The sequence below is a fragment of the Ictidomys tridecemlineatus genome, chromosome 3 (genome assembly GCF_052094955.1).
Source record: "Ictidomys tridecemlineatus isolate mIctTri1 chromosome 3, mIctTri1.hap1, whole genome shotgun sequence".
NCBI classification, from domain to species: Eukaryota; Metazoa; Chordata; class Mammalia; order Rodentia; family Sciuridae; genus Ictidomys; species Ictidomys tridecemlineatus.
The window spans coordinates 45,144,662-45,169,426 of record NC_135479.1 but is presented as its reverse complement, the minus strand read 5'-3'; the positions used below and the strand labels follow the sequence as shown (position 1 = coordinate 45,169,426).

The 24,765-nt window shown below is 53.0% G+C and overlaps 3 protein-coding genes and 1 non-coding gene across 22 annotated transcripts in view; 1 reads left to right on the top strand and 3 right to left on the bottom strand.

The window, feature by feature from the left end:
- Smyd4 (SET and MYND domain containing 4) overlaps window positions 1–810 on the top strand; it is a 61,140-nt gene extending 60,330 nt beyond the window's left edge. For 8 of the 11 annotated variants that reach the window (XR_013436253.1, XR_013436252.1, XR_013436250.1 and 5 more), the window contains one exon: window positions 269–387. Coding sequence is in view for 1 of the 11 variants with exons in the window: in XM_078042625.1 (XP_077898751.1) it covers window positions 269–407 (139 nt within the window). In the remaining 10 variants the exon portion in view is untranslated. Of the gene's footprint in view, window positions 1–268 lie in introns of all 11 variants that reach the window. The other 3 variants (XR_013436254.1, XR_013436256.1, XM_078042625.1) reach the window with 3 other exon arrangements.
- Window positions 811–1,554: 744 nt separating this feature from the next.
- On the bottom strand, window positions 1,555–1,646 carry LOC120884668 (small nucleolar RNA U83B). The gene has a single exon (XR_005727089.1). It is a non-coding gene; the product is annotated as a small nucleolar RNA U83B (small nucleolar RNA).
- A 1,039-nt stretch (window positions 1,647–2,685) lies between these two features.
- Serpinf2 (serpin family F member 2) lies at window positions 2,686–11,191 on the bottom strand. Of its 5 annotated transcripts, none has more exons than XM_078042628.1 (10): window positions 11,051–11,191; window positions 9,596–9,662; window positions 9,387–9,446; window positions 9,226–9,288; window positions 8,745–8,946; window positions 8,109–8,252; window positions 7,783–7,986; window positions 7,241–7,383; window positions 4,505–4,709; window positions 2,686–3,855 (listed from the first exon to the last, which is right to left on the bottom strand). In XM_078042628.1, exons 2-10 carry the CDS (start codon window positions 9,656–9,658, stop codon window positions 3,443–3,445), a joined length of 1,497 nt encoding a protein of 498 aa, XP_077898754.1. In that variant the 5' UTR covers window positions 9,659–9,662; window positions 11,051–11,191; the 3' UTR covers window positions 2,686–3,442. The 5 variants fall into 5 exon arrangements, with proteins under 5 accessions (XP_077898754.1, XP_077898757.1, XP_077898759.1 ...); XM_078042631.1 differs by having other exon boundaries at window positions 9,393–9,446; XM_078042633.1 differs by having other exon boundaries at window positions 9,408–9,446.
- A 1,111-nt stretch (window positions 11,192–12,302) lies between these two features.
- On the bottom strand, window positions 12,303–24,335 carry Wdr81 (WD repeat domain 81). Of its 5 annotated transcripts, XM_005327905.5 has the most exons (10): window positions 20,399–24,333; window positions 18,803–18,910; window positions 18,346–18,536; window positions 18,033–18,223; window positions 17,591–17,756; window positions 17,348–17,513; window positions 16,008–16,697; window positions 15,218–15,363; window positions 14,713–14,892; window positions 12,303–13,450 (listed from the first exon to the last, which is right to left on the bottom strand). In XM_005327905.5, the coding sequence occupies exons 1-10, from the start codon at window positions 24,063–24,065 to the stop codon at window positions 13,130–13,132; spliced, it is 5,826 nt and encodes a 1,941-aa protein (XP_005327962.2). In that variant the 5' UTR covers window positions 24,066–24,333; the 3' UTR covers window positions 12,303–13,129. The 5 variants fall into 5 exon arrangements, 4 of the variants coding, with proteins under 4 accessions (XP_005327962.2, XP_013215256.2, XP_021583835.2 ...); XM_013359802.4 differs by lacking the exon at window positions 18,803–18,910 and having other exon boundaries at window positions 20,399–24,334; XR_002484248.3 differs by lacking the exon at window positions 12,303–13,450 and having other exon boundaries at window positions 14,758–14,892; window positions 15,994–16,697; window positions 20,399–24,335.
- Window positions 24,336–24,765: the final 430 nt, after the last annotated feature.

Sequence of the window (24,765 nt, the reverse complement as noted above, 5' to 3'; positions counted from 1 at the left end):
CTTCTTCTTCTCCTTCTCCTTTTTCTTTTATTCAATACTAGAGATTGAACGCAGGGGCACTTTCCCAGTGAGCTACATCCCCAGGCCTTTTTTTATTTTTTTGAGTCAGGGTTGCCTGGGCTGGTCTCAAACTTGTGATCCTCCTGCCTCAGCCTCCCAAGTAGCTGGGATTACAGCATGTGCCACCATGCCTGGCTCTACCCACAAATTCTATAACGTCCATCTGAAAAATACATTTCGATTCTGACTGCTTCCCCCATTTCCACAGCCAGCACCTGGGCCAAGGTATCTTCATCTCCTGCCTGTCTACCTGTCTTCCTGTGCCTATCATTCCAGTCTGTTCCCCACATGGGAGCCAAAGGAGTCTTCCAGAACTCAACTCAGATCACGACACCCCGCAATTTTAAAAGGCTTCCTCAGCGACAGAGTATTGCCATCCTCGAAAACACAGATGGATCTCACAACCATGAGCTTGCACTAAAGAAGCCAGACAGACACGAGAGAGCACAGACTGTGAGATTCCTTTATCTAAAGCCTGAAAGCAAGTAAAAACTCATCGCTGTCACCAGAGGACAGGAATGTGAAGTCTGTTTCTTGTTTGGGGTGCTGGTTGCACAGGGATATTTGATTCATGAAAATATTAATTAGGGGCTGGGAATGTCCTCAGTGGTAGAGCACTTGCCTAGCATGTGCAAGGCCCTGGGTTTTATTCCCCAGTAGTGCAGGAGAAAAAAAAATATATTAAGCTTATATATAGCTACAATTGTATACTTTTCATATTATATTTCAACTAAAAAATTTAAAGCGAAACACTCTTGCACAGCTTCCCTTTGTACTTGAGATAAAATGCAAATCCCTGGCTCTGGCCTGCAAGGACCCACATGATCTGACTCCATCCAGCTCTAGTTTCATCTTTTTATTTTTTCTCTGGCCTCTCACACTCTCATCACACTGTCCTTCCTTGTGTCTCTCCAATAATCCAAATCCTTTTGTGCCCCAGGGCCTTTGCCCTTGACTGTTGCCTTATCCTGAACACTAAATGATCAGGTCTCTCTAAATAGTCAGGTGGTTATAATATCCGTCTTGCTGCTCAGATGTCACCCTTGGAAAGGATTTTCCTAGTTACCCATGTGAGTTTTCTTTTTTTTTTTTTTTCTTTTTGTACCAGGGAATCAAACCCCGGGGGTATTCTACCACTGAGCCACATCCCCAGGCCTTTTTTCTTTTTTATTTAGGGTCTTACTGAGTTGTTTAGGGCTTCTCTAAATTGCTGAAGCTGGCTTTGAACTTGTGATCCTCCTGCCTCAGCCTCCAGAGCCACTGGGATTATAGGCGTGTGCCACCGCACTGCCATGTGAGTTTTCTTTAAAGCAGTTCTCATACTGTTTAATGGGTCTTCTCTTTTTCTTCTTCCTGAGATGGAGTCTCACTAAGTTGCTGAGGCTGACCTCAAACTTGAGATCCTCCTGCCTCAGCCTCCCAAGTGGCTGGATTACAGGAATGTGCCACTGCACGGGGCTTTTTTACTGGATCTTGTTTTTGTTTTGTTTTGCTTTTTTTCTCAGTAGGAAGGCAACAAGGAACAGTCCCACAGTCTGATGAGCTGCTATGCCTCCTGTTCACTCCAGGCTTCATCGCTGAACTTTATCTTGAATTTTTACTTACTATCTAGACCACTCCACCACTTGGGCTTGGGCTCAGGGTAATGGAGATCCTATTTTCTTTATTACTGCTGCATTTGCAGAGACTGGCCACTTGGGAGGTGCTCAGTAAGGAGTTGCAGGACAGAGGATACCATTAAGTAGCAGACCAGCATCAGGGAGACTCAGTCAATGGCAGTGACCCTGGGCAGTGATGACTAGTGGCCTGGACACTGGTAGCTGAAATGGAGAGGAGGAGAGCACTGAGAAAGACCAGAGGTAAAACTGAAGTTGGTTGATGGGTGAGTTAACCTTCCAGTGACTTCTTACCTCTCCTAAATCAAAAACCACATTTTCACCATGGCCCTGGAGCCCTAGCGATCCGTCCCAGCAACTCTCTGACACCACGGGCTTCTTTCTTTATCCACCTCCCCATGCTGCTAGCTCATAAGCGTGGAGAAGCCAGGTCTCTCTGACCTCCAGGCACTTTAGGACCCAAGGGGCTGCTGCCAAATGGACACCCTGCAATCACTCAGATGAAGGCCCAGCAGGGAGGCGTGGCCACCCACAGGCCCCGCCCACTTAGACACCCGTGCTGCCCCCAGTTCCTGGACTCTCACAGAGGAAGTTGCAGCCCTGTGCCAAGGTACCCCCAACCTTGTTCCCCAAATCCTCAGGCATGATGGCCTCCAGCTGTCAGCCTGCCCCCGGCTGGCGGGCGCCAGCTCCTGGCAGAGGGGCTGATGTGTAATTAAAAGCCCCACAAACCCCCTAATTGCCAGTTCTTGCAAACCAGGAGGCCGGTGCTATTCTGAGCTGCCTTTGTTGCCGGCTGCCTGAGGCATGTGGAGAGGAAAAGGCCGAGAGCAGAGCCAGGCTGGCATGGAGGTGGCCCTGGAGAGGACTGGCATTTGGCCAGAGACCAAACGTGGCACAGAGAGGGCTCACTGCAGTCTGCTCTGTGGCCGCCTCCCTGCCTCCCCTCTGCCCCCACTTGCTCTCGGCCCTACGGCCCTACTCAGAACAGTGACATCCAAACAGCCCAGCCCATTCATTCTTTATTCAGGTGGCATAAAAATCACTATAAAAACTTTACAAAATTGCCTGAGAGAGCTAATGAAACCCTTCCCTGCCTCAGCTCCTGAGCTCCCGGCTGAGGAGGAAGACAGGAGAGAGGAAGGAAGGGGAATCCTGGCAGTGTTGGCATCTCTAAGGATGAGGGTGTGTGGACAGGAGACGGGGAGTGAGCAGGACATCTGGGGTAGGCTGGAGGCTGGTAGGCCTTTAGCAGGTTACATCAGAGGTAATGTCAACCTTGATCTATGGATACAAGAAGGATACAAGGTCCTATGAGAGACAGAGGTGGAACCCAGGGCAATGCTCTGCCTTCTGAGCTACCACCAGGGCCTCTCTTCTCCCCAGCCAGAGAGTTCAGGGATAAGGCCAAAGACAGCCCTCCCTCCAGTGTCCTGGCTGATTTAGGGACTAACCTAGTTTGCTTCCTGACAAAACCGGATCCACCACTGTCCTACTACCCTAGCCCTCAAAAGGACAACTTCTGAGCTTCTTTGGAAGAAATGAAGAGGGATCCAGCCCAACATTCCCTAATGCCTGCCGGCTTCCCGGCCCCAGCCCATTCCCCAGACTCCCCAGGAAGAGCTGGGAGAGAATGGCTCCTCCCCTTTCCCAGAAGGCCCACCCAGTCCGCCCCCCACCCCCATCCCACAAAGCTGGTTGGAAAGAGTCACACAAGTTGAGAGGCTGGTCCGGGTGGGGACTCAGGATGCTGGTGACCAGGGCCCTCACTTGGGGCTGTTAAACTCAGAGTAATCCTCCTCGGAGGGTGGCATGAGTTTCAAGTCAGGGCCAAAGGGCTTATCTCTGTGGAGGAAAGCTTTCTGGTCCTGGAAGGAGTCCCTGCTGTCAGGGGAATCCTGCTGCTCCTGGAGCTCAGGCTGTGCACCAGGGTTGGGGTTCCTCACACTGCCCACAAAGAGGGGCAGGCCTGTGGTGTCCTCCAGGATGAAGAAGAGGAAGGGGCGGTTCACGCTGAAGGAGGAGAGGGACATGCGGGACATGGCCGTGCTGGTGGCTGCAGCTGCCTCCACACCAGCCTCACTGAGCTCCAGCGTGGACTGATGCTGCACACTGGATACCACCAGCCTCTCGTCTGAGATCCCACGCAGGTCTGGGGACTGGAACAGCTCCTGCAGGCCTGTGCAGGGCAGCAGACAGCTGGTCAGGATCACCCTCTCTCCCCCAGGCTGCCTGGGCCTGTCTAGCACCTTGGCCAGGGAACACCTTGAATCCACAGATTGCTACTTAACTCCTGTTTAACCTTCAAGTCTTAGCTTAAATATCACTTCCTCTAGGAAGTCTTCCCTGATCCCCAGCCCCAAAATCTAGAGTGGGTACCTGCTCAGTATTCCCCTGGGTGAGCCGGAGAAAAGCCCTGTGTCTTTATCACTTATGATGAACTATAAATTCCTGAATCCCTAGGTGCCCACCCCATTAGACTGAGCATTCTTTATAGTGTGGGTTCTCAGTGCAGTACCTGGAATCTAGAAGTTGCTTAGCATATGGCTGATAGGTAGATGCACCCCAGCTTCTCCAACCCCTTCCAGGAGAGTCAGCAAGGCTCACATGCTGCCCTGAGCTGTCTATTAGGAGTCTTTGCAGTGCTCTCTCTTGGGCAGCACTGTAGCTCCTCATACCCTGGGTTGCCCCAGCTCACCCCAGGACAGAAGGACAAAGGACTCATATAATACACTCTCACCCTCCCCCAACCTCTAGAAAACATCAGGATTCAGAGCCAGCTCTGAGTCAGTCTTCTCCTTGCCCAGCCCCACGCCAAGCCTCCTTACCCAGCTGGCTGAGTGTGGTCACCAAGTCCAGGTGGTGTTTCAGATGCAGTTTAGGCAGCCGCACCTTGGTGGGCCTCTCCCGCAGCAAGGGCTGGTGCAGAGTGTCCCAGCTCAGGTTGGCCAGTATCCGGGACACGTTCCACTCAAAGTGGGTAGGCACCATCACCACAAAGCTCATGTTGTTCTTAAAAGGGAAATGAGCCACCTACAAAGAGGAAGGAGAGACCATGAGGATCAGAAAGCATCCAAACCTACCTGGAGTCTGGTCCAGAATGCACTTTTTGAGACAGACAGACTGGGGTTCAAGTCTATCCTGATCAAGCCTTTACCTCCTCACCTGGTGAGGTGGAGCAACATCTCCTGCCCCACTGCAAGCTGACATGAGACAGGACAAGATAATGCTTTTATTCTAGCAGTGTCTGGACTCAGGCTGTGCTCAATAAATAAAGGCTATCTCACTGGGTGCAGTGGCCCATGACTAATTCCAGTGACTTGGGAGGCTGAAGCAAGAGGATCACAAGTTTGAGGCTGGCCTTAGCAAGTTAGTGAGGCCCTAACTTAGTAAGAAACTGTCCAAAGCCTTTTTTAAATTAAAAAAGGGCTGGGGATGCTGTAGCTCAATGGTAAAGCTCTTCTGGTGTTAACCCTAGTACTAGAAATCAATAATGTCTCTCTCTTCATCTTGTACATCTAGCCATGTGAATGGGCTAAAGAACCACCTGTCTTTGCTTCTGATATTCTCCATGTGAGGGGGTCACTGTGTTTATTTTTCTTTTCATTTTTTGGTACTGGGGATTGAACTCAGGGGCACTGGACCCACTGAGCCACATCCCCAGCCCTTTTTTGTATTTTATTGAGAGACAGGGTCTCACTGAGTTGCTTAGCACTTCACCATTGCTGAGGCTGGCTTTGAAATCATGATCCTCCTGCTTCAGCCTCCCCAGCTGCTGGGATTACAAGCGTGTGCCACCATGCCCAGCTGGGTCACTGGTTTTCAAACTAACCTAGAATTCTGTGCAGGAGCCACTGCAAAGGGTAGTCCCCTCCCCTCTCCCTCTCACTACATGCAATGATTTTGTCAGCTGTGTATATACACTGAATTTCAGGGTGAGAGTTCCTGCAGCTAAGGCACTAGGCTCAAGGCGCTTTTGCAGCTGAAACTCCTCGGGTTCTAGCAGAGCACCTGTGTGCAGGCCTCCTGCCCACAGGGAGAGGAGCACTAGGTCTGGTTTCCTGGGCCTGAGAAAGAGGAAGGTTAAAGAGGATGGGGAAATGGAGATAAAGAATGAAGGAAGAGAAGGCCTTCTTTCAGGATGAAATGGAGAGAAGCCATTCCTAGGCAAGTGCTCTACCACTGAGCTATACTCCTAGACCTTTTCAAAATTTGATTTTGAGACAGAATCTTACTACATTGCCCAGTCTGACCTCAAACTTGCCATCCTCTTGCCTCAGCCTCCCAAATTGCTGGGATTACAGACAAGCACCAATATGCCCGACTTGGATCCTTCTATTTTTTAAAAATTTTATTTATTTATTTTTATATTATAATTCTTAATATACCATTATATCATAATGTATTACATCCATTTTTAAAATTTATTTATTTTTAAATTTTGAGACAGAGTCTTGCTAAGCTCTTTTTTTAATATATTTTTTTTAGTTATAGGTGGACACACAATATCTTTATTTCATTTTTTTTTTTAAATGTGGTGCTGAGGATTGAACCCAGAGCCTCACACATGCTAGGTGAGTGATCTATCACTAAGCCATAACCCCAGCCCATCTTGCTAAGTTCTTGAAGGCCTCACTAAGTTGCCCAGGCTGACCTTGAATTTGTGATCTTCCTGTCTCAGTCTCCCAAATTTCTAGGATCACAGGCCTAAGCCATGATGCCTGGTTTAGATCCTTCCTTCTAAGCAGCACTGTGTGAGAGAGCCGGTGGAATTTCCAAGGCTTGGGGGTTACTAAGGCACTGAGTAGCTACCTGGCTGCTGGGATTGTCCCTCTGCTGCCCCACAAACTTCAGGTCCTTGGAATAAACCCATATCACCAAAAGGCATCTAGATCTCAAGTCAGTGCCTCCTCTTGAAATAATTTTCCCTGACCATATCACTACAGATCTCCCTTCCTTCCTTCCTTTTTCCTTTATAGGACTTAACTCTATCCAAAATGATTGTGTGCCAGGTGCAGTGGCACACGCCTGTAATCCCAGTGACTGAGGCAGGACGATTGAGAATTCAAAGCCAGCCTTAGCAATGCAGTGAGAGCCTCAGCAACTCAGTGAGACCCTGTCTCTAAATAAAATTTTTAAAAGCTGGGCATGTGACTCAGTGGTTAAACGCCCCTGAGTTCAATATCTGGTACCCCCTGCCCCGCAAAAAAATATTAAAATTAATATAAATTAAAATAAAAACAATTGATGGTGTTGATTTATATTTGCTCATGCACTGTGTATCTTCCCTCCTAAGAGTAGGACCCTGATCTCCACTAAAACCCACTGTGTGTAGAACAGTATCACACACAGCAAATGCTCAGTGTAATTTCATTGACTTAATAAACTTCAAAGATCCTGCAGCCTCAGTTCTCCTGGGTGGAGTCACAGTGCTGCCTTTCAGAGCCTCCTGCCTCAGGGTTAAGACTGCAAGGAAAGCGGGCATCCCCTTTACCCCTGTAACTACTCCACAGCCTGCCTCCCCCCTTCTCTGCCTCCCAACACCCAGGCCCAACAAGGGTGACCTGTATCTCAGGCTGCTCCAGCAAGAACCAGCGCAGGGGGTAGGAATGGGCTTGCATCATGTCCACTGGCACCGTAAACTGTTCATCCAAGTGGAAGGAGTCTCTCTGGGTGAGGCTTGGGTCAAACTTAGTCCTCCAAAAACCTGCAGCCAGGCAGAGGGCAGAGGCCATGTAGCCTAGGACCAGGCTCTTGCCTATCCTCCCTAGAACCTAGTCAAGGGTCAAGAAGTAGAGGCCAAGACCCCAGGGGGTGCTGTTAATTTGAGTTTTCTTCCCACATTTCTAAATCTGGGCTTGTATTCCCCTCCCCCCGCAATGCTCCCAGGAACCCCTCTGGGTCTTTCTGCCCCCCCCCCCCCGTTATCTCCCAAGATACTCTGTCTTCAACCGCCTCATCCCAGTTCCTGAGCCCCTACACCCAGAGAGCCCCTTGCCTCATGGCCCAGCCTGAGGTGGAAAAGAGACCCTCAGAAGAAAGAGACCCTACACAACCCCACTCAGCCTGTAGGGCAAGGGGAGAGCTTCTAGGCAGAGAAGTGTACCCTGAAAGTGGATGGCATTGAGGAGAAGCAATACGGTATTATCTGAGAGCTCTGAGAGGAAATTCTCAATCTTTCCCTCTGTGGCCTCCTTCACCCATTGGTTGATGTTCGCCAGGTCATCCTCCTGCCTTCCCACCAGGTTCATGGGCTTTGCACCGAAGAGCTGTTCTGATTGCTCCAGGAAATGCTCTTTGATGGGAAATCCTAAACACAAAGGGCCACACAAGCTGTTCCCAGGGGCTGGGGCCTCCATAGCCACCAATATTCCAGCTGATCACGTGAGGCCAAATCCATCTCCCTCACCATTCTCCCATGCAGGGCACTACCTTTCTGCAGGTACATTCTGGCAGCCAATCGAAAGGTCCCAGGGCCCAAGTTCTGACAGAGGTGGCTCAGCAGATGGGGGAGACAGGATCCTGAGTCTGCATGCAGTACCTGTTGTAAGCTCTGCAGTGTTTGATTCTGAGCACCTGGAGGAGACCATGTGGGCTGAGGCCCTGGTGGGGGCTTCTTTTCCACCCCCACTTCCCATTCCAGCCCTCTCAGATACCCACGATGAGTACGCCCACAAAGCTCATGCTTTCTCCCTGTATCCACTGATTGACAGAACTCCTGAAGGCTACTTTCATCTATGCTGCTCACAGACTGGCCTCATCTTGCTCAAGTTACCTTTCCTCTCTGGACCTCAGTTTCCCACAAGGAGACCCTCGAGTCCAGTGGGAGATATCATAGCTATCAAACTTTTGCACCAAAAATCACTAGAGAAACTTGTAAATAAACACATTCTCAGGCCCAATCCCTGGGAATCTGATTCACAGAGACTGGTGAGGGCCCAGGAATCTGCATTTTTACCAAATGTCCATGTGACCCTGATGAAGAAGCCATCCACTGATAACCTCTGGAGTAGTGAGTTCCTACTGGCCTCTCAGTTCTGCTGGTCTGGATAGGTGCTGCCACAGTACCTAGTGCCAGGTGAGACAGAGCCAGGGCCACACTCAAGGGCGACAGGATGAGGTTGGGGCTGGTGGAACTTTGGGCCACCAGGGAGAACAAGTCAGCGGTGAAAGACATTATGGCCTGAGCCAGCCTGCGAGTCTCCTCTGGAGTTGGGGCACCTTTGCAGTCTCCTGGGGACCTCTTCAGGGCAGTTGGGCCACCAGGCTCCTACAAGGACAGATTGTGGGCAGTGAGGTCAGAAGCGTCAGCTCCAGGTACTACATTGAATGTCTCCTTCATAGACCCTGTGGCTGATTGTGGCAGGGCCTTGTCCCAGCCCTTAGGGTAGTGGGAGGCCACCTGAGGGTCCTTCCTACCTGATCCCTTCTGGCCTCTGAACCCCTGAGGTTCAGCCTCACGGCCACGCCTCCCAGTTTCCTCACCCCTGCTGATTGGCCCTTCTCCCTCTGGCCCTGCCCACTCTTCCCCAGCCCCACCTGGTTGTACCTGGTTGCCCAATTTGAGGAGGGCAAGCGGGGACAGCTTCTCCTGGGCCTGCCCGATAATTGACTGCAGAAGGAGGAAGCAGATGGAGAGCGATCCTCTCTACAGGTCCCACACCCTGCCCAAGCCACAGGCGAGACCCCTCAGGTCCTCCCTTCTCTCACATGCACCTCATCGCCCATTACTTGCTGGTCCAAGGGCTCCATGGCGCTCACAGGAGAGAACTGTTGAGAAAAGGGTGAGGCGAGGTAGGGGAGCCCCCTTGAGCCAAGCCCTCCCTAGACCCAAACCCCTTCAGCCCCACGGCTTTCCCCCACCAGCCACTTCTTCAACTTGACTGACCAGCCCCACCCAGAACTCAGCCCAACCTCACCACGGAGCAGGGGCCTTGCAGGCAAGACAAGCTGAGCACCAAGAGCCCTCGGAGCAGTGTCATGTTCCTGTGTCAGGGACAAGAAGGCTTAGTTTCCACCTCAAGCTCCCACACCAGGTGGTGGAATCCTACCCACACATACCCTGACTCAGCCAAGCTACAGAACCAGGATGCACACTAAGAACACATTAGCAGTGGTTCTCAATCTGAAGGATGGGATTCCCTCCAACTGTTTTCGCCTTTATCATTTCTAGGTCTTCCCATTTCATTCACTAAGGACATTTTGGTTCATCAGGAGTTGTTAAAGAGTTCTCATTCTTCTAGGGCTTGCATTGTTCATCAGACATGGGTTTGCATCTAGGCTCTGCCTCTTGGCTGGAGGCCTCAGGTACCTGCCTTGTCTTGGAAAATGGTGGCAGAAGTCCCCGCCTCCTCCCATGTGGATTGTGAGAACCAAAAAAGACAGTCTTTATAAATGCTGAGGACAAGGCCTGGCCCTCTGTGGAAGAAAGCTGTCAGGCTAGCTCCAGGGCCACTACCGTGGAAGCCTGTCCTGAGCCTCTCAGAAGGGCTCCCACACCAGAGAGCCTACCCAGCCTGCTGTCTGTTTGGTCAGTCTTTCTCAGGTTGGTCGGGTATTGCCAACAATAGTGGACAGGACCGTGAATCCCTGAGGCTCAGCAGGCGTGGTGGGGTGGACAGAGGACTGCCTCCTTGACCCAGCAGCAGAGCCCAATGAATGACTGGTCCAGCCACCTTTGGACTTACGGGAATCACAAGCCTCGCCCCCTGCTCTGTTCCACGCCAGTTCAGGAAAATCAGGCTGATAGGTGGGAATGGCATGTCTTTTTTTTTGCGGGGGATGGGGAGTAACTATGGATTAAACTCAGGGGCACTCGACCACTGTGCCACATTCCTAGCCCTATTTTGTATTTTATTTAGAGACAGGGTCTCACTGAATTGCTTAGCGCCTTGCTTTTGCTGAGACTGGCTTTGAACTCATGATTCTCCTGTCTCAGCCTCCCAAGCCGCTGGGATTACAGGCATGTGCCACCACGCCCAGTAGCATGTCTTGATTTAGGGGAGGATAAATCAGCCCCAGCCTTGGCCTAAGAGATGGTCTCACATCCCCCATCTCTATCCCTCCCCTATCTCAGGGCCAATCCTTCTAGAGGATCCTTCTATCATTCCTGAGCCCACCCCCATCATATACAAGGGCCCTTGGCCAGCCTGGTCTCCAACCTGGGCATTTGACTCTTCCTAGCAAGAAAGACCTTATCTCTCAAGTCCCAGAGGGACTTCTTCTGGAACCCCCACCTTGACTCCTCATTACCCCAGGAGGCTGCAAAACTACAGGCTTCCTGAATAAATTCAGCCCAGACCCCTCAGCCAAGTAAGCAGCTCCCCACCTCCACTCCTGCCCCAGGGGCAGGCTGAGCCACCCCTCCACCCTACCTCGACAGGTTCCTTGCTGCTGCACACGATGTTCCTCTGGCCCAACTCGGTGCTCCCCACGCTCTGGCGGGCTCCACCAGCCCAGCCTAGCCCTCCCCTCCCACCAGGACCTTTGCTCTTAGCCAACCCCTGTTCAGATAGCTTTCTCTTCTGGTAAATATTGACCTGAACATCCGGTTAAACATTGATATGAGTGCCAGAAGCCCCTTTTCTACAGGGGTATCTAGTCTTGAAACAGTTACCCAAAGCCTCTGTGGATTTGGATCCACCTGAGCCTGGAGAATGGACGTTCAGAAGGAGACAGTTGAGGATGCTGGATCTGGTCAGCCAAGACCAGGTCCGATCCAGGACACACAGGGGTCTCGCACTATGTCAGACCTCCCAGTGGAGATTATCCCTGTTCAGTCCAGCTCAGAGAGGCTATGTGCCCTGCCCAAGGACACAGAGCTGGATCCAGAGTCACATCCAGTTTCCTGCTTCCAGTGTCCTCTCCTCCCCCCACAGCTGCCTCCCCAATCCCAAGGGGAGGGAAAGTGAGGCTGCACAAGCCCATGCAGAGACCCACCCGCATCCCTTACAAACCCCAGATCCTGGCTGGCTGCATTCAGCGTGAGCCAGAAGTCAGGGCATGGAGAGAGGAGAGAGAGGGTTGCAGTCTCCACAAGTGTCCTACCTCATGAGGAGCAAGACTTGCTTACTCTTCCTAAGAATGAGGGTTTGGAAAACCGATTTGAGGCTGCACAAACCAGAAGCCCTACACCCTCTGCCACCCAAAGAGCAATAACAATCAGGCTGCTTTCCCACCTTCCTGCCCTGTTCTTCATCTCCTAGACCCAGCTGCTGAGTTTCAATTGTCCCCACCCTGCCACCACCATTAAGACAAGTCATAAGTTTGGTTTGGTGGTGTGCGACTATAACTCCAACTACTCGGGAGGTCAACCAGGAGCATCCCTTGAGGTAAGCTTGGGAAACATGGTGATACCTTGTCTCAAAAAAAGAGACCCAGATGGAGTGGTGCAAGTTTGTAATCCCAGTGGCTTAGGAGGCTTGCAAGTTCAGACAGCCCTAGCAATTTAGTGAGGCCCTAAGCAATTTAGTGAGACCCTGTCTCAAAATAAAAATAAAATAGGCTGATGATGTGGCTCAGTGGTTAAGCACCTCTGGGATCAATCCCTGGTACCAAAAGGAAGGAAGGAAGGAAAGAAGGGAAGAAAGGAAAAGAAAATAAAAAGACAAAGCTCACTCTACTCCATGGCTCTTCCAAAGGATTTATTGTAATATTTACATCTATTGCAAATAGTAAGGAGGTAGCAGGGGCCATGAGCCTCAGTCCTCATGTCTGCTCCAGATTAGGACCCAGAGACAACTGGTTCTGTCCCCTGGGAGAGACCTGAGATGCAGAGATGAGTCTTCTCTCCCCTCTCAGGATCTTGGACACCTCCAGAGGTTCTGGGCCCAGAGGCTACCTCCTCAGCTCAAGGCACAAACACTGTGGTTAGGGGTGGGCAGACAAGGCATAGGTCACTCCTGGCAGGCACCAGCTGGCCCAGCCCACCTTTTGTATCCAGTTCTGCCCTCTTTCTGGGGCAGGCTGGGTGAACACTTAAACCCCAGACCAAGGCCCTTAACTCCTGGATCATGGTCATCCCTCCTTAGGCTGGAATCCAAGCACCATCAGTGCCCTGCTCTGGGGCAGCTTCCTGTTCTTGAGGGACAGGGACAGAGAGAGCCCAGAAAGGGGCAGGGGCTTTCCTAGAGACTAGCTGGCAAGGCCAGTCTCCCTTCCCCTTCCTGGAACTTCCTTGTGGATCCCCATGTGGATCCAGAGGGCAGAGCTGGGGAGAAACGAGATGCCTCCCCTGCTCTCCTTGCTTCCCGTTGACTAGGAGCAGCATCTTCCAAGCCCTGAATGGGAGACCTCTGGCAGCCTCATGGCTTTGAGGATTCAAGGGCTGGAATCTCAGGTGGAGGCCTTAGCTGGCAGGGAAAGGGGACTGGGGGCAGCCTCGAGGGAGCTGCTGGGGGAACAAGGTTGAAGATCTAGACTCTAGGGAGATGCCAGCCCACTGGTCCCTCAGCCTATGCCAGGAGGCGAATGACACCATTGTCCGAGCCCAGCAGGAGATGGCGTTTAGTGGGCAGCAAGGCCAGGCTGGTAAGTGTGCCACGGAAGTTCTCAGAACTGAGTTTTGTGGTAGCCTGGGAGGGTGGCTCAAGCAGGGAGCAGACACCAATCTTGTTGGCCACAGTGCCAGTGACCACCTCATTGCCATAGAGGTCGAAGGTATGGATGGGGTCGGATGCTGACTTATAGTGGTGTGTGGGCTTCTGTTCCAGTTCCTTCCAGACGGTCAAGGAGTGGTCAGAGGAGGAGCTGACCAGGACACTGCCTTCCACTGCCTGCCAGAGAAGAGGAGATTCTCAGCAACGGCCTGGACCCACCTGTATACTCATTGCCTCCCACATTGCCCAGGAGAGACAGGCCTTGTTTTGTTTTGTTTTGTTTTGTTTGGGGGGAGTACAAGGGATTGACCCAGGGGCACTTAACTACTGAGCCACATCCAAAGCCTTTCTTTATATTTTATTTAGAGACAGGGTCTCACTAAGTTCTGAGGATGGCCTCTAACTTGCAATCATCCTGCCTCAGCCTCTCACACCACTGGAATTACAGGCATGAGCCACAGTGCCCAGCTCAGACAGGCCATCTTGAGGGATGACAGGCTGCCACCCTGCCACATCATATTAACCATAGTTAACATTGATATATTCAGTGTCATTAACCTAATCATTCTCTCATTTGAGAACTTACCATCCACAGGTATTACGCTAGGCATACTGCCCATATTAATGACCACATTTAATCTTCAGGACAACTCTATGAGGAAGATGCTGCCATTGTCCCCATTTTTTAGAGGGAAAAAATGAGGTTCACAGAAATTAATTAATCCTAACAGGATCATAGAGCTAGTAAGTGGCAGAACCAAGATTAATACCAAGGCCTTTCTGACACTTTCTTAGAATGTCAGAATTTAGAGATACTTGAAATCTGAAGGGAGATGGGGACAGCCTGGCCTCAGCAACAACAACACATGTCCCCTGGTCTCCACCCAAGCTGGGGAAGAGGGTTCCAGTTGCCTGTAGAAATCTTCCCCACAAGTAGCCCTCCTCCCCTGCTGGACTGCTAACTAGTCCCCAGGCCTGTGACTGAAAATGGGGTGGAAGAGAGTAGGATCCCCATGCCCAGGCCTGCTCCTGCCCCCACCAGAGCAGCCCAGCAGGGGGCATGGACTCTGCTCAGTGGTCTGGGGGCAGTAAACAGCCTCCCAGCTGAGCTTTATTTAACCTGAATTGGGTCACGGACAGGGCCCGACCCCTGACCCTCCAAGCAAGACAAATATGGACAAGGGTTACTCATTAGAACATCTCCATGGAGCTGCAGGGTCAGCTCTGCCCTTGGTCCCCGCCTCCACGGCCTGTCTCCTGCCAAGGCCTCAGCAGTGCAGCTGGCACCTGAGTTGGCCCAGAAGAGTCACCTTCCCTGCCCATCAGGCCTTGAGCAGATATAAGGGACACCAGCTCAAACCTGTCCCTGGGTGAGCCTTGAGCCCAGGTGATGAACCGAGGTTGGGCAGTAAGGAGTAGACGGGAACTGAGCCCATCACCTTGATCTGCAGAATGTCCCCCTCATGAGCTGGCCAGCCTCGTAGAACCAAGCCTGTGCGAGTGTCCAGGAGCACCATGAAGCCTGAGGAGAAGCCAGCCACGACGCTACGGCCACTGGGGCTGACCGCTAGGGAGCGGACAAGCCCAGGATTCAGCCCGCCACCCAGGCGGAACTCGTGCTGCAGACAGAGGGAGACTCTGCTGAGGTGCTGTCACTAAGTCACCCCACCCTCTTGCCCCCAGGTCCCGCTCACCATTTAAGCTTCTTCAGCCAGAAAGCCTGAGCCTCTGGCCCCATCTGAGGAAAGGAAAAGCCCAGAACCCACCCCCATCATAGGCCAGAGTCCTGTCCCCAGGGTTGCTGCTGAGGATGATTTATCTCCAAAGAGAAATTAACCAGTGCCCCAGGGCAGCGGTCTGCCTTTCTGTCTTGGTGTGTATCCTCCTCACTGCCAGGTCCCCAGAGAACCAGGCCTGAGCTCAGGAAACTGCATATCCCCTGACCTGCAGGCCAGGCTTCCTGCAGTCTACAAAGCGCAGGGTAGAGTCAGAGCTGGCCATGGTGATGCTGGTGTGGGGGGCAGGCATGACAGCCACAGCAGTCAGGGGCACACGGCTGTCCGATGGCTCCACTGTGCGAAGTGTCTTCCCTGAAAAGGAAGGGCACAGTGGATCTGGGGTCCTAGCTGAGGGAAGAACCCTGACTCTTTCTTGTCCCCTGTCTCTCATTCCCCAAGGATACTCAGAAAATGCTAAAGATGTTTCCAGACTCTCCCTCCTTCCTGCTTCCATGATCAGATCAGGCTCCCATTCCCAAAGCAATGTCTTCTCTTTACACAGTATCCCCTGATTAGATACCATCTCCCTCTTTCTGTCCCAACATTACACCTGTCCCTTTTATTTTTTCCCTTCTCCTCTTTAACCATATTTTCCCTATGATAATGCCAATGAGTAATTAAGCAATGGTTTGCCAAACTTGTACTACATGCATCAAGCCAAACCTCTAAGTGTGTTATCTTCTAAACCACTTTTTCTAATTCCTACTTTACAGATGGGAAAATCAACGCTTCCAACAGCACAATGACTTGCTCAAGTTCACAAGCAAGTAAGGTGGTGGAGCTGATGCAAATGCAGATCTAAAACATTCTAAGCTCTAACTGCTCCTCTGTATAGCCTCACTGAATCTCTCCCTAAAACATACCACTATATCCCCCAACTCTCAGGATCAATTCCCAGGGGCCTGTCAGAGCGAGGTCCAGCAGCAACAAAACAGGCCTCACCTGGGCCCGCTCACCTGTGAAGGGGTCCCAGACGTGTACAGCCCCGTCACAGCTCACCACATACTGCAGAGCCTCGAGCTGGCCCGCGTAGAAGACACTCTTACGGTGCTGGGCATAGATGAGTCGGGGGGCTGTCTCACTGGTACCATCCCCATAGTTATACAGTGGCCAGAGGCGCACAGTACGATCCTTACTGCCACTCAGAAAGAAGTCCTCGCTACTCAGGGGTGCCACACACTTGACAGCCCCTGAGTGGCCGGTGAAGCTCTGCAGGCGGATCTGGTGGAAGTGGAAGTGGGCATCCTGCTGGTTCACACCAATCTCATACTGCCAGTACGCCAGCCAGTTCCCACTCAGCCCGTGGGCACTCCGTGGCAGCTCCCGCTTCAGGGCGTTGTCTTCCCTCCCATTGCCAAGGCCCCCCCCACCCACTCCAGAGATGGGGCCCAATGGGCCAGTGCTCTCAGGCTGAGAGTCATTGGGGATCTGTATGCGATTCCCAATGAGAACACTCCCAAAGGTCCCTGAGTGGCCATCATCCTGGGGACAGACTCCACCCTGGGGGTCCCACTCAGGGCCGGTGCTAGGCACAGCAGGTTCCACATTGGCAGGATTGCGACTGCTTGGGCTGATGCTTTCCAGATAGAGTCCCGCCAGCTCCCCAACCAGCTCATGGTTGGGAATGATTTTCTGGATGATGTCACCTGGATGGGAGTGGAAGAGGTCCTAAGATCCGGGAAGATAGCAGGTGGCTGTCGCCACCCATTCAAGGGCTTTGAAACCACAGAAGACAGGGAAGATCTGACTGTATAACTGGGCAAGTAAGTTCTCACTCTGAGCCTCTCACTATCCTACCCAGTAACTGATTTCATCCAGTCCATATGTGTGTGGTCATTTCTACACGCTAGGTACCATGCTAAGCAACAGAAATGATAGTGAACTGGACAGGTGGTGTGTGCCCTGCCCTCCCAGCACTTAGAATTTGGTTGGGGGGATAATAATACATCTACCCACAGGGCTGCTTATCCTGTTCAGGGAGATGACCCACGGAAATGCCCAGCATAGTGGGAAGCTACATAAATGGTAGGTCACTCATTCCTTCCCACACAGCTCCTGTGGATCATCAGTACATCAACCTGCCTCCCCTTCCTTCCCCAGGGATTCTTGAGCCTCTCTTGCTGACTAATGCTCAGTCCCCGTTTATATATCACCTTGGGACTTGGAGGGCCGAGGGCTGACCCCCAAATCTGTTTAAAACCCACTGCTGACTCTTAGCTGGAGGGGAGTATGGGTCCCTTCCCAGGGAAGAGATGTATCCACAAAGACTGTGCAAGGGAACACGATAGGGCAGTACCCAACAGGCAGGAGAAGGGCACGTAGATTGTGTACGCCATCTCCAGGGTGAACACCTTCTTCAGCTCGTCCAACAGGGTGGGGTCCACTGGCCGCCGCTGCCCATCAGAGAAAACTGCCTCTGGCAGCTGACCCTCACTGCAGCCCTCGGGATCCAGCTGCAAATCCTATGGGGAGGAAGCCCAGGGAATCAGCTAGTCCACAGCCCTGGCCCAGCCTGCCCCACCCTGGCAGCCCTGCCTACCTGCTGCCGCAGTTCATGCAGCTGAGAGAAGACTTGAAAGAAGGCGGCCACAGGTTCGCTCAGGTGCTGCTGGACCATCTCCTGTCCAATCCGCAGGCAGATGAGGGCAATGAGGCTGATGGTCTTCACACACAGGACAGTCCGGGCCTGAGCCCCACTTGGAAACCTAGAAACACAGCTCATGAGCCTGGGACCTATCCTGCAGATAGGTCTTGATCAGATCTATCAAGAGCTTTAAATGGCAGGGTCTCCAAGGTCAACTGATTCAAACCAGATGAGGAAACTGAGGCAAATGTTGCTTGCTCAGGATCACAGTACTGGGATCAGAACCAGGATTCCTGACACCCAACCCAGTGTTATCTTCTCTGCCCTGAGTTTCCCAGCCCCTTGGGAGGCCACTCAGCTGGGCTGCTCCCCTCACAGGGTTGGGGCAGGGGCCTACCCGGTGACGAGGGAAGTGAGGAAGCTGAGCACAGGCAGCAGGACCTCATGGCTGATCCGGGGAAGGATGTCCATAAGGGTGGTGTCGGAGAGGTACACGATGATTTTCTGAGTCAGCGTCACTGCAGCCAGCAGCCCTGCCTCCTTACGGCTGTTCAATCGGCTGGGGCTTGAGCTGCTCCCAGGGGCCACCTGGGGCCACAGAGTAGATGAGAGCTAGGCTGCCCCATAGACCCCCTAGTACCCCAGGAATCCTGAGCCAGCCCTTAAGTCCACAGCCTCCCCACCCAAGGCTTGCAAAATCAGCAACTGACCAGGTAGCTGATGTAGGGCAGGTACTGGTAGGTGAGGACAGGTTCCCCATACAGGTGGGCAATGTGGAGGAGACAGCTGAGCACAGGCCCTGACACAATGTCTCCCAGTACTGGCCTCTTTTGGTAGATGTTGCCGGCACTCAATGGGGGGCTCTCGCCACTGCTGACTGTGAACTGCTGCCGAGTAGGCCCTGCCAAGGAAGAGCCAGCATCCTTGAGCAGCTAGTGGAGGGCAAGGGGGAGGTTGGTCTTCCAGGACCGTGGGAACTGCTCCTGCTCACTTTAGCTTAAGGTCTGCCCCATGCCCTGCCCTAAGAAGAAGCTTACAGATTGGGACCCAGGATCTTCCCAAGAAGTGGTTTGAGACAGAGGTAGGAAGGATCTCCGAGAGAGTACTGAAGATGGATGAAGGGCCTGGGAGGAAAACACCATCTCCATTATCAACCGCAGGCCTTACCAACATAACAAGATGTCAGCAGGCGCAGCAGGTTCCGAGCCACGTGGCGAGAGGCTACTGTGGGGCCGAGCTTGGCAGACAGCCAGCGGACCATCTTGCACGCTGTATCTGCAGGGCAGGAGCAGACCCTGAACTCATCAGATAACGGTGGCTCATCACTCCTCCCACCATCCCTGATGTACCACACCCACCTAGCTGACTCTGGCTATAGCTCTGCCAATGAGCCTGGCCTAAACTGGGCTATCCCACACCCCTCCATTTAGCAGTGGCAGAGGGGCCAGGCCCTCTCCTTAAGCACAACCTGTAGGAAAGTCGCCCTTTCAGTGAACCTCCCCAAACTCCTGAGGCCAGGCTTGGCCCCCTTCTCTCAGCTCTCTCAAACAGACCATGCTAGCCTTTCACTGCTTTGATGAAAATGTGACAGCCTCAGAGCCCCAAACATGCTGTTCCCTCAGACTTGAATCCTCTTTCTCTTCACATACTACCTTTTTTTGTGTGTGTGGTGCTGGGAATCAAACTCAGGGCCTTGCATGTGCTAGGTGAATGTTTTCCCACTGAGCTACAACTCCAACCTTTTTTGTTTTGAAACACTAATTGTCCAGGCTGGCTATGAACTTGTGATTCTCTTGCTTCAGCCTCCTAGAAAGCTGGGATTATAGATGTACACCATTGTACCTGGCTACAACTATCATTTATCCATTTATTTTCCACTTCTCCTTGAACCTCAACTGTCCATACTTCTTCTTCATTTTTAAAATTATTTATTTATTTATTTATTTTTGCAGTGCTAGAGATTCAATCCAAGGTCTCACACATAACCAGGCAAGCCCTCTACCTCTGAGCTACGCCTTCCTATTTTCAAAAAAGCCTTCTCTGACTCCTGAAAACTAGATCTAAAGATCTAAGCCCTATTTTCCATTCAGACATAGCAACCCAGCTAGTTTTGTTCTTTTTTATTTTTTTGTCTCAGTAGTGGGAATTCAATCCAGGGATACTCTACCACTGAGCTACATCCCCAATCCTTTTATTTTTAAGTTTTTAAATTTTGAGACAGGGTCTCACTAAGTTGCCCTGCTGGTCCTGAACTTGCAAACCTCCTACCTCAGTCTCCCAAGTCATTGAGATTACACCATACCTTGCTCAGCTAGGTTTTTTTTTTTTTTTTGGGGGGGGGGCAGGGGACAGGGTCAAACCCAGGGGTGCTTTACCACTAAGTTACATCCCAACCCTCTTTACTTTTTCAGATATAGTCTTAATAAATTGCTTAGGCCTCACAAGTTGCTGAGACTAGCTTTGAACTTGCAATCCTCTTGTCTTGGCCTCCTGTGTCACTCTGATTACAGGTGTGTGGCACCATTCTGGGCTCAAAAAGGTTCTTTATAGTATTTACACTACATAATCTCGGTTGTAGAGCGCTTGCCTTGCATGCACAGAGTCCTGGGTTCAGACTGTTTACCATTTGGCACCTCCTCTGCTGATGTGTACTCCGTGTGCATCTAACTGGATATAAAGCTTGGCACAGAGCAGGAGTGCAGCAAATACTGAGAACAAAGCAGGGGAGTGACTGACCAACACCTCCCAGACCTGAGGACTCACCAAGGAGGATCTTCTGTTCTTTGCCTTCTGACTGCACAATCAGGGGCTCCTCTTCTTCCTCACCATCTCCCCCACCACCAGCAGCCACAACTGTCTCCATGGACAGCACTGTATCTGACAGAGTGAGCTCAGATGCCCCTGTGACCTCATGGGGCTCCCCCTCATCTTCTTCCAACACCACACAGCATTCGTCCTCCTCCTCTTCCTCCTCCTCTTCCTCCTCAGAGGCCTCACTTTGCTTTAAGTCCTGGCTGCTGTCGCCTGACCTGAGGCTGCTCTTATCCATAGGAGCACCCCCATCATCTGCAACCCTCTCCTCGCCCAGGGAAGTCTCGCTGGTGCTGCTCTTGTCGCTCAGTCGGCCTAGGCTCACAGCCTCAGCCTCCTGAGGCTGAGGAGACTCAGACACATACAGCCCCGCTTGGAAGTCCTCTGTCTCAGGCAGGTCAGCCTGGTCATGGAAGCTGACACCAGATGTGTAGTCTGGGAGCTCCAGGCCTGAGGTGGCAGCAGGCTCTCCATCCATCTGAATCTCCTCCCCAAAGGCACAGGAGCCAGGCCCAGGCCCTGGGAGCTCACTTTCCTCATCCTCAGCAGCACCAACAAGGCCCTTGCTCTCCTCCTGGGAGGTCTCTCCACCAGCCAGCACCTGCAGGACATGGGGCAGCAGGTGGACGAGAAAGGACTGCAAGCCCAGCCGCACCATCAGTTGAGCCACAAAGCAGTCAGTGTACAGGTAAAAGCGTCCATGTAGCCGGCAGGGGCTCTCGTAGGCACCAATGAGAGGCTTCAGGAGGTACTTATTGGCATTTTTAGGGCCGAGTGCCTTGGCAACAGGTTCAAATAGGTACCAGGCTGTGTACACAGCTGTGTGTTCCTCAGACATGAGTGACAGCACGAAGGGCAGCAGGATCTCCAGGCCCTCAGGAGTGATCTCATTTAGCACGGCACCCAGTTGCTGCCACAGAGTAAACACCAACTCCCGTCCCTGGGCTTCATCCTCCACACGCCTTGCCTGGTACAGGAGGATGAACCTATGCAGTGCCGGGAAGTACGGAGGGAAGGGAACCAGGGAGCTGAAGGGGCTGAGGAGCTGGGCTGGGGAAGGAGGGGGCAATCCCTGAGAGACAGGCTTGTACTGAAACAGTGGGTCCAGCTTGCCTCTCTTCACTACCATGGGACTTTTGGGTCCACTCAATTGTAGGAGTGTATTCAGCACAGGCTGCAAAGATACAGGGACCTCCTTGAGGTGGCATGTGCAGAGCCCTCGAACAGCTTCAAAACGTACCCAGAGAGGTGCATCAGGCTGCAACGTCCGGACTCTGGTGGCAAACACCATCTCAGCCAACAGGACACCTAGTGCCTGCATGTCCCGATGGAAGAGGTCCCGCAGCTGTACTGGTGACTGGACCTGAGGCTGCTCAGGTAACTCCAACTGGCCCCCTAGGCCTTTGGCCAGGAAATTGCCCATTTTTTCCAGCTCCTCCAGGAATTGCAAGGGATTGAATCCCTCAGGAAGAAGGATCTTCCCCTCCTCAGCCTCCCCAGAGTCTGCGACAACAACTTTGTTTCTGCGGCCTGGTCGAGAGGCTGAGGCTGCTGAGAAAGACAGAAGGCCAGGAGGGGCTAGACTGGAGGAAGAGCCCAACTGGTCACCTGATTTCCCAGGAAGGGAGATGGAATCCAGAGCTTCTGTGGCCTGCTCCAAGTCATCTTCCCCTGCCATGGGCCTCTCTCTGGTCCAGCCAGCCTCACAAGGAGTAGCCTCTAAAACCAGTCTGCCCACTCCACTTGTGAGCTGTCCTGGAAAGTCCTCCCGGCCTGTGGTCTCCTGGATGGTCTGGACCAATAGCCGAGGAATGAGAGGAGGCTCAGGGGCAAGGGAGGGAGCACCTGCCAGGCGCTGGGGATGAGGTTGATCAAAGAGCTGCACCACGCCATAGCTGGTCAGGTGAGTGTGGGCATCTACCAGGTGCAGACACACATTCTTCTCCTTCACAGCCTCCTTGCCCTGGAGTTTATAGCCAAAGGTGAGGTCAATCCAGTGGTGCAGGTCCTGGGATACCTCACGGCTCTCTAGCAGTGCTCTATGAGCAGCCACAAACTCCTGGCTGGAGTTGCACCAAGCTGGCACATCCAGGTCAGGCATGTCAGGGTGGATGGAACAAAAGATGGAAGGATCAGTGTAGAACTCAGGAATGCACTCATCAGGTGTCCAGGTCTGCATCCGCTCCATGCTGGCGGGATATTCATGGGGCTCCCACTGGGCACGGACGTGTTCACAGAGTACTGACCGGGGTGTGCGCCGAGCCTTGTACACATAGTATGTGATGTCAGAGAGAACATCTGAAATGTGGTGAGGAACATGAGGCGGTTCCCCACCACCTGCACCACTTGCTACAAATGCCTGCCGAGTCATCTCATATGTGAAGTCCAGTTGCTTATCTCCCTTGTTGAGGCGAAATTTGGACTTGCGTAGGTCTCGGAAGCGCCCATGGGGTGTGGTGAAGTCCACCACCCAGGGTAGCACTGGGTGGTAGTTGGGATCCCCCTGCCTCCGACCTGCCAACCGATTAAGCTGCATAAGGTAGTGGAAGTTGCTGATGCGGCCATGGACCCAGTCTAGCACAAGGCCCCGAAGTTCCTCCCGGCAAGAGGGACACCCAAATCTCTCCAGTCCCTCCTTTTCAGACTTATGGCCTGTCCCACCCCTCTTTTCAGGGGTTTCCTTGTTCTCATCCAAAGTGGGCATCTCATAAGCACTTAGGTCCAGGCGAAGTTCACTGCAAAGCTTCTCATCCACAGCAATGTGGTGCAAAGACAGGGACCCACAGGCCAGCCCATGGCGGTGACAGGCATCCATGGCCCTCAGCACTCGAAAGAGAATGAAAAGCACCTTGGCTTGGCTGTTGATCAGTTTGGCAGGGCTGAAAGTGACTACATCATGCAGGGAGAACTGCACGTAGGGGTGCACAACATACAACATCTCCAGTGATTCCAACAGGGCCTCAGCTCGCAAAAGGCTGGGGCAGGCAGGGCTGCCCCGGGAGGGACAAGTGCCATCTCTGGTATATGAGGGGCACTGGGTGGCTTCACCCACTGGCAGGAAAGAGCAACCATAGACTCTCTGCAGAGCCTGTCTTACTGAGTCCAGAGCAGGGGCAGCTGAGGGAGCAGGGCTATGACTATAGGGCTGCCCATAAGTGTGGTATGCATGGCGCCAAAGATTTCGATAATTCTGGGCAGCCACCTCCTGCATGAAGCGAGTGAGAGTCTCAGGGCCGCAGGATCCCTCCTCAAAGGGCAGGCCCCCACCCAGCGGGTAGGACAGTCTCCGCTTCCGCAGCCCGTGCACCTCCACACGCGTCCAGCCTGGGGGCAGCCTCTGTACTGAGCGTTGCAGGAGAGTCTTGACTTCCGCTTCGCCCAGGCCCTCTGCCCGCGGACAGGGTCCCAGCCGGCGTTCACGGAGGCTAGCTAGCCACCGCACAGGCACCAGGGCCACCATGTGGGTGCCCCCTGGGGCTGGAGCCATCTGACGGGCATCGATGTTCAGGTCCCTCTCCACTCTCCGAAGCAGCTCCTCCATGTCGGGGTTTGGGGGTGGGGACCAGTCCTCCCTCCGGGTGCTAACGGCGACTTCCCGCCCCCTACTCCCCGGGGCCATCTCTTGCTGGCCGCCTGGGGGTGGCGCGGGGCCGAGCCCGGCCACGGCCCTCCTCGTGATGGCTTCCTGGGTGCCAGGCCGAGCGGGTTGGGATGGGCGAGGGGCAGGGACTTGAGTACAGGTGGCTGGGATGAACCGACAACCGATGAGAGGGGCGCTCTTACCCCTCCGAAGGGTCCTGCGCTCCGGGCGCGACCTGGCGGGGGCTGCCGGGCGCCAGCGCTGGGCTTTACCGTGACGGGTCAGCTGACGCGGGCCACGTGATCGTCCCGGCACGGAAACAACAGCACGTGGCTCGAAAGGGCCCGGCAAGACCCCGCCTCCTGCCGGCACCGGTTTCTGAGTCCACCCTCCAGCGGCTTTTCCCTGGCCTCGTCCAGTCTTTGCCCCATCCAGGGGCTGCATTGAAATCCAGCACCCCTGGCAGCGCAGGCGAAGGTTATCCTGACCCAGCATTCCCTCCCTTCCCTTCTTTTCTCCTGGCGAATGCGGAGGAGAGAGGCTCTTGTCAGAGATGCCAACCTTTATGCAGATTATCAGCAAAGCCAGCGACAGAGCTGGGACTTGGAGCATCAAACCCACTCAGTGCTTCTACGCTGCCTTCCTAACCAAGGAGCTTTCTACTTTCCCCAAGCACTTCATCAGTAACATTGCACTTGGCCCTCACAACACTCTGTGGGGTGGTGAGGACAGTTGTTAC

Coding starts and splice junctions, on each gene's coding strand:
- Serpinf2 (XM_078042628.1), bottom strand. CDS start 9,658: ATGACACTGCTCCGAGGGCTCTTGGTGCTCAGCTTGTCTTGCCTGCAA. Junction 8,947..9,225: donor TCCTCAAATTGGGCAACCAG/GTACAACCAGGT, acceptor CTGTCCTTGTAG/GAGCCTGGTGGCCCAACTGC. Junction 4,710..7,240: donor TGGAGCAGCCTGAGATACAG/GTCACCCTTGTT, acceptor TCCTCTTTGTAG/GTGGCTCATTTCCCTTTTAA.
- Wdr81 (XM_005327905.5), bottom strand. CDS start 24,065: ATGGCCCCGGGGAGTAGGGGGCGGGAAGTCGCCGTTAGCACCCGGAGG. Junction 18,911..20,398: donor AGAACAGAAGATCCTCCTTG/GTGAGTCCTCAG, acceptor CCTGCCCTGCAG/ATACAGCGTGCAAGATGGTC. Junction 13,451..14,712: donor GGGACATTCTGCAGATCAAG/GTGATGGGCTCA, acceptor CTTCTCTGGCAG/GCAGTGGAAGGCAGTGTCCT.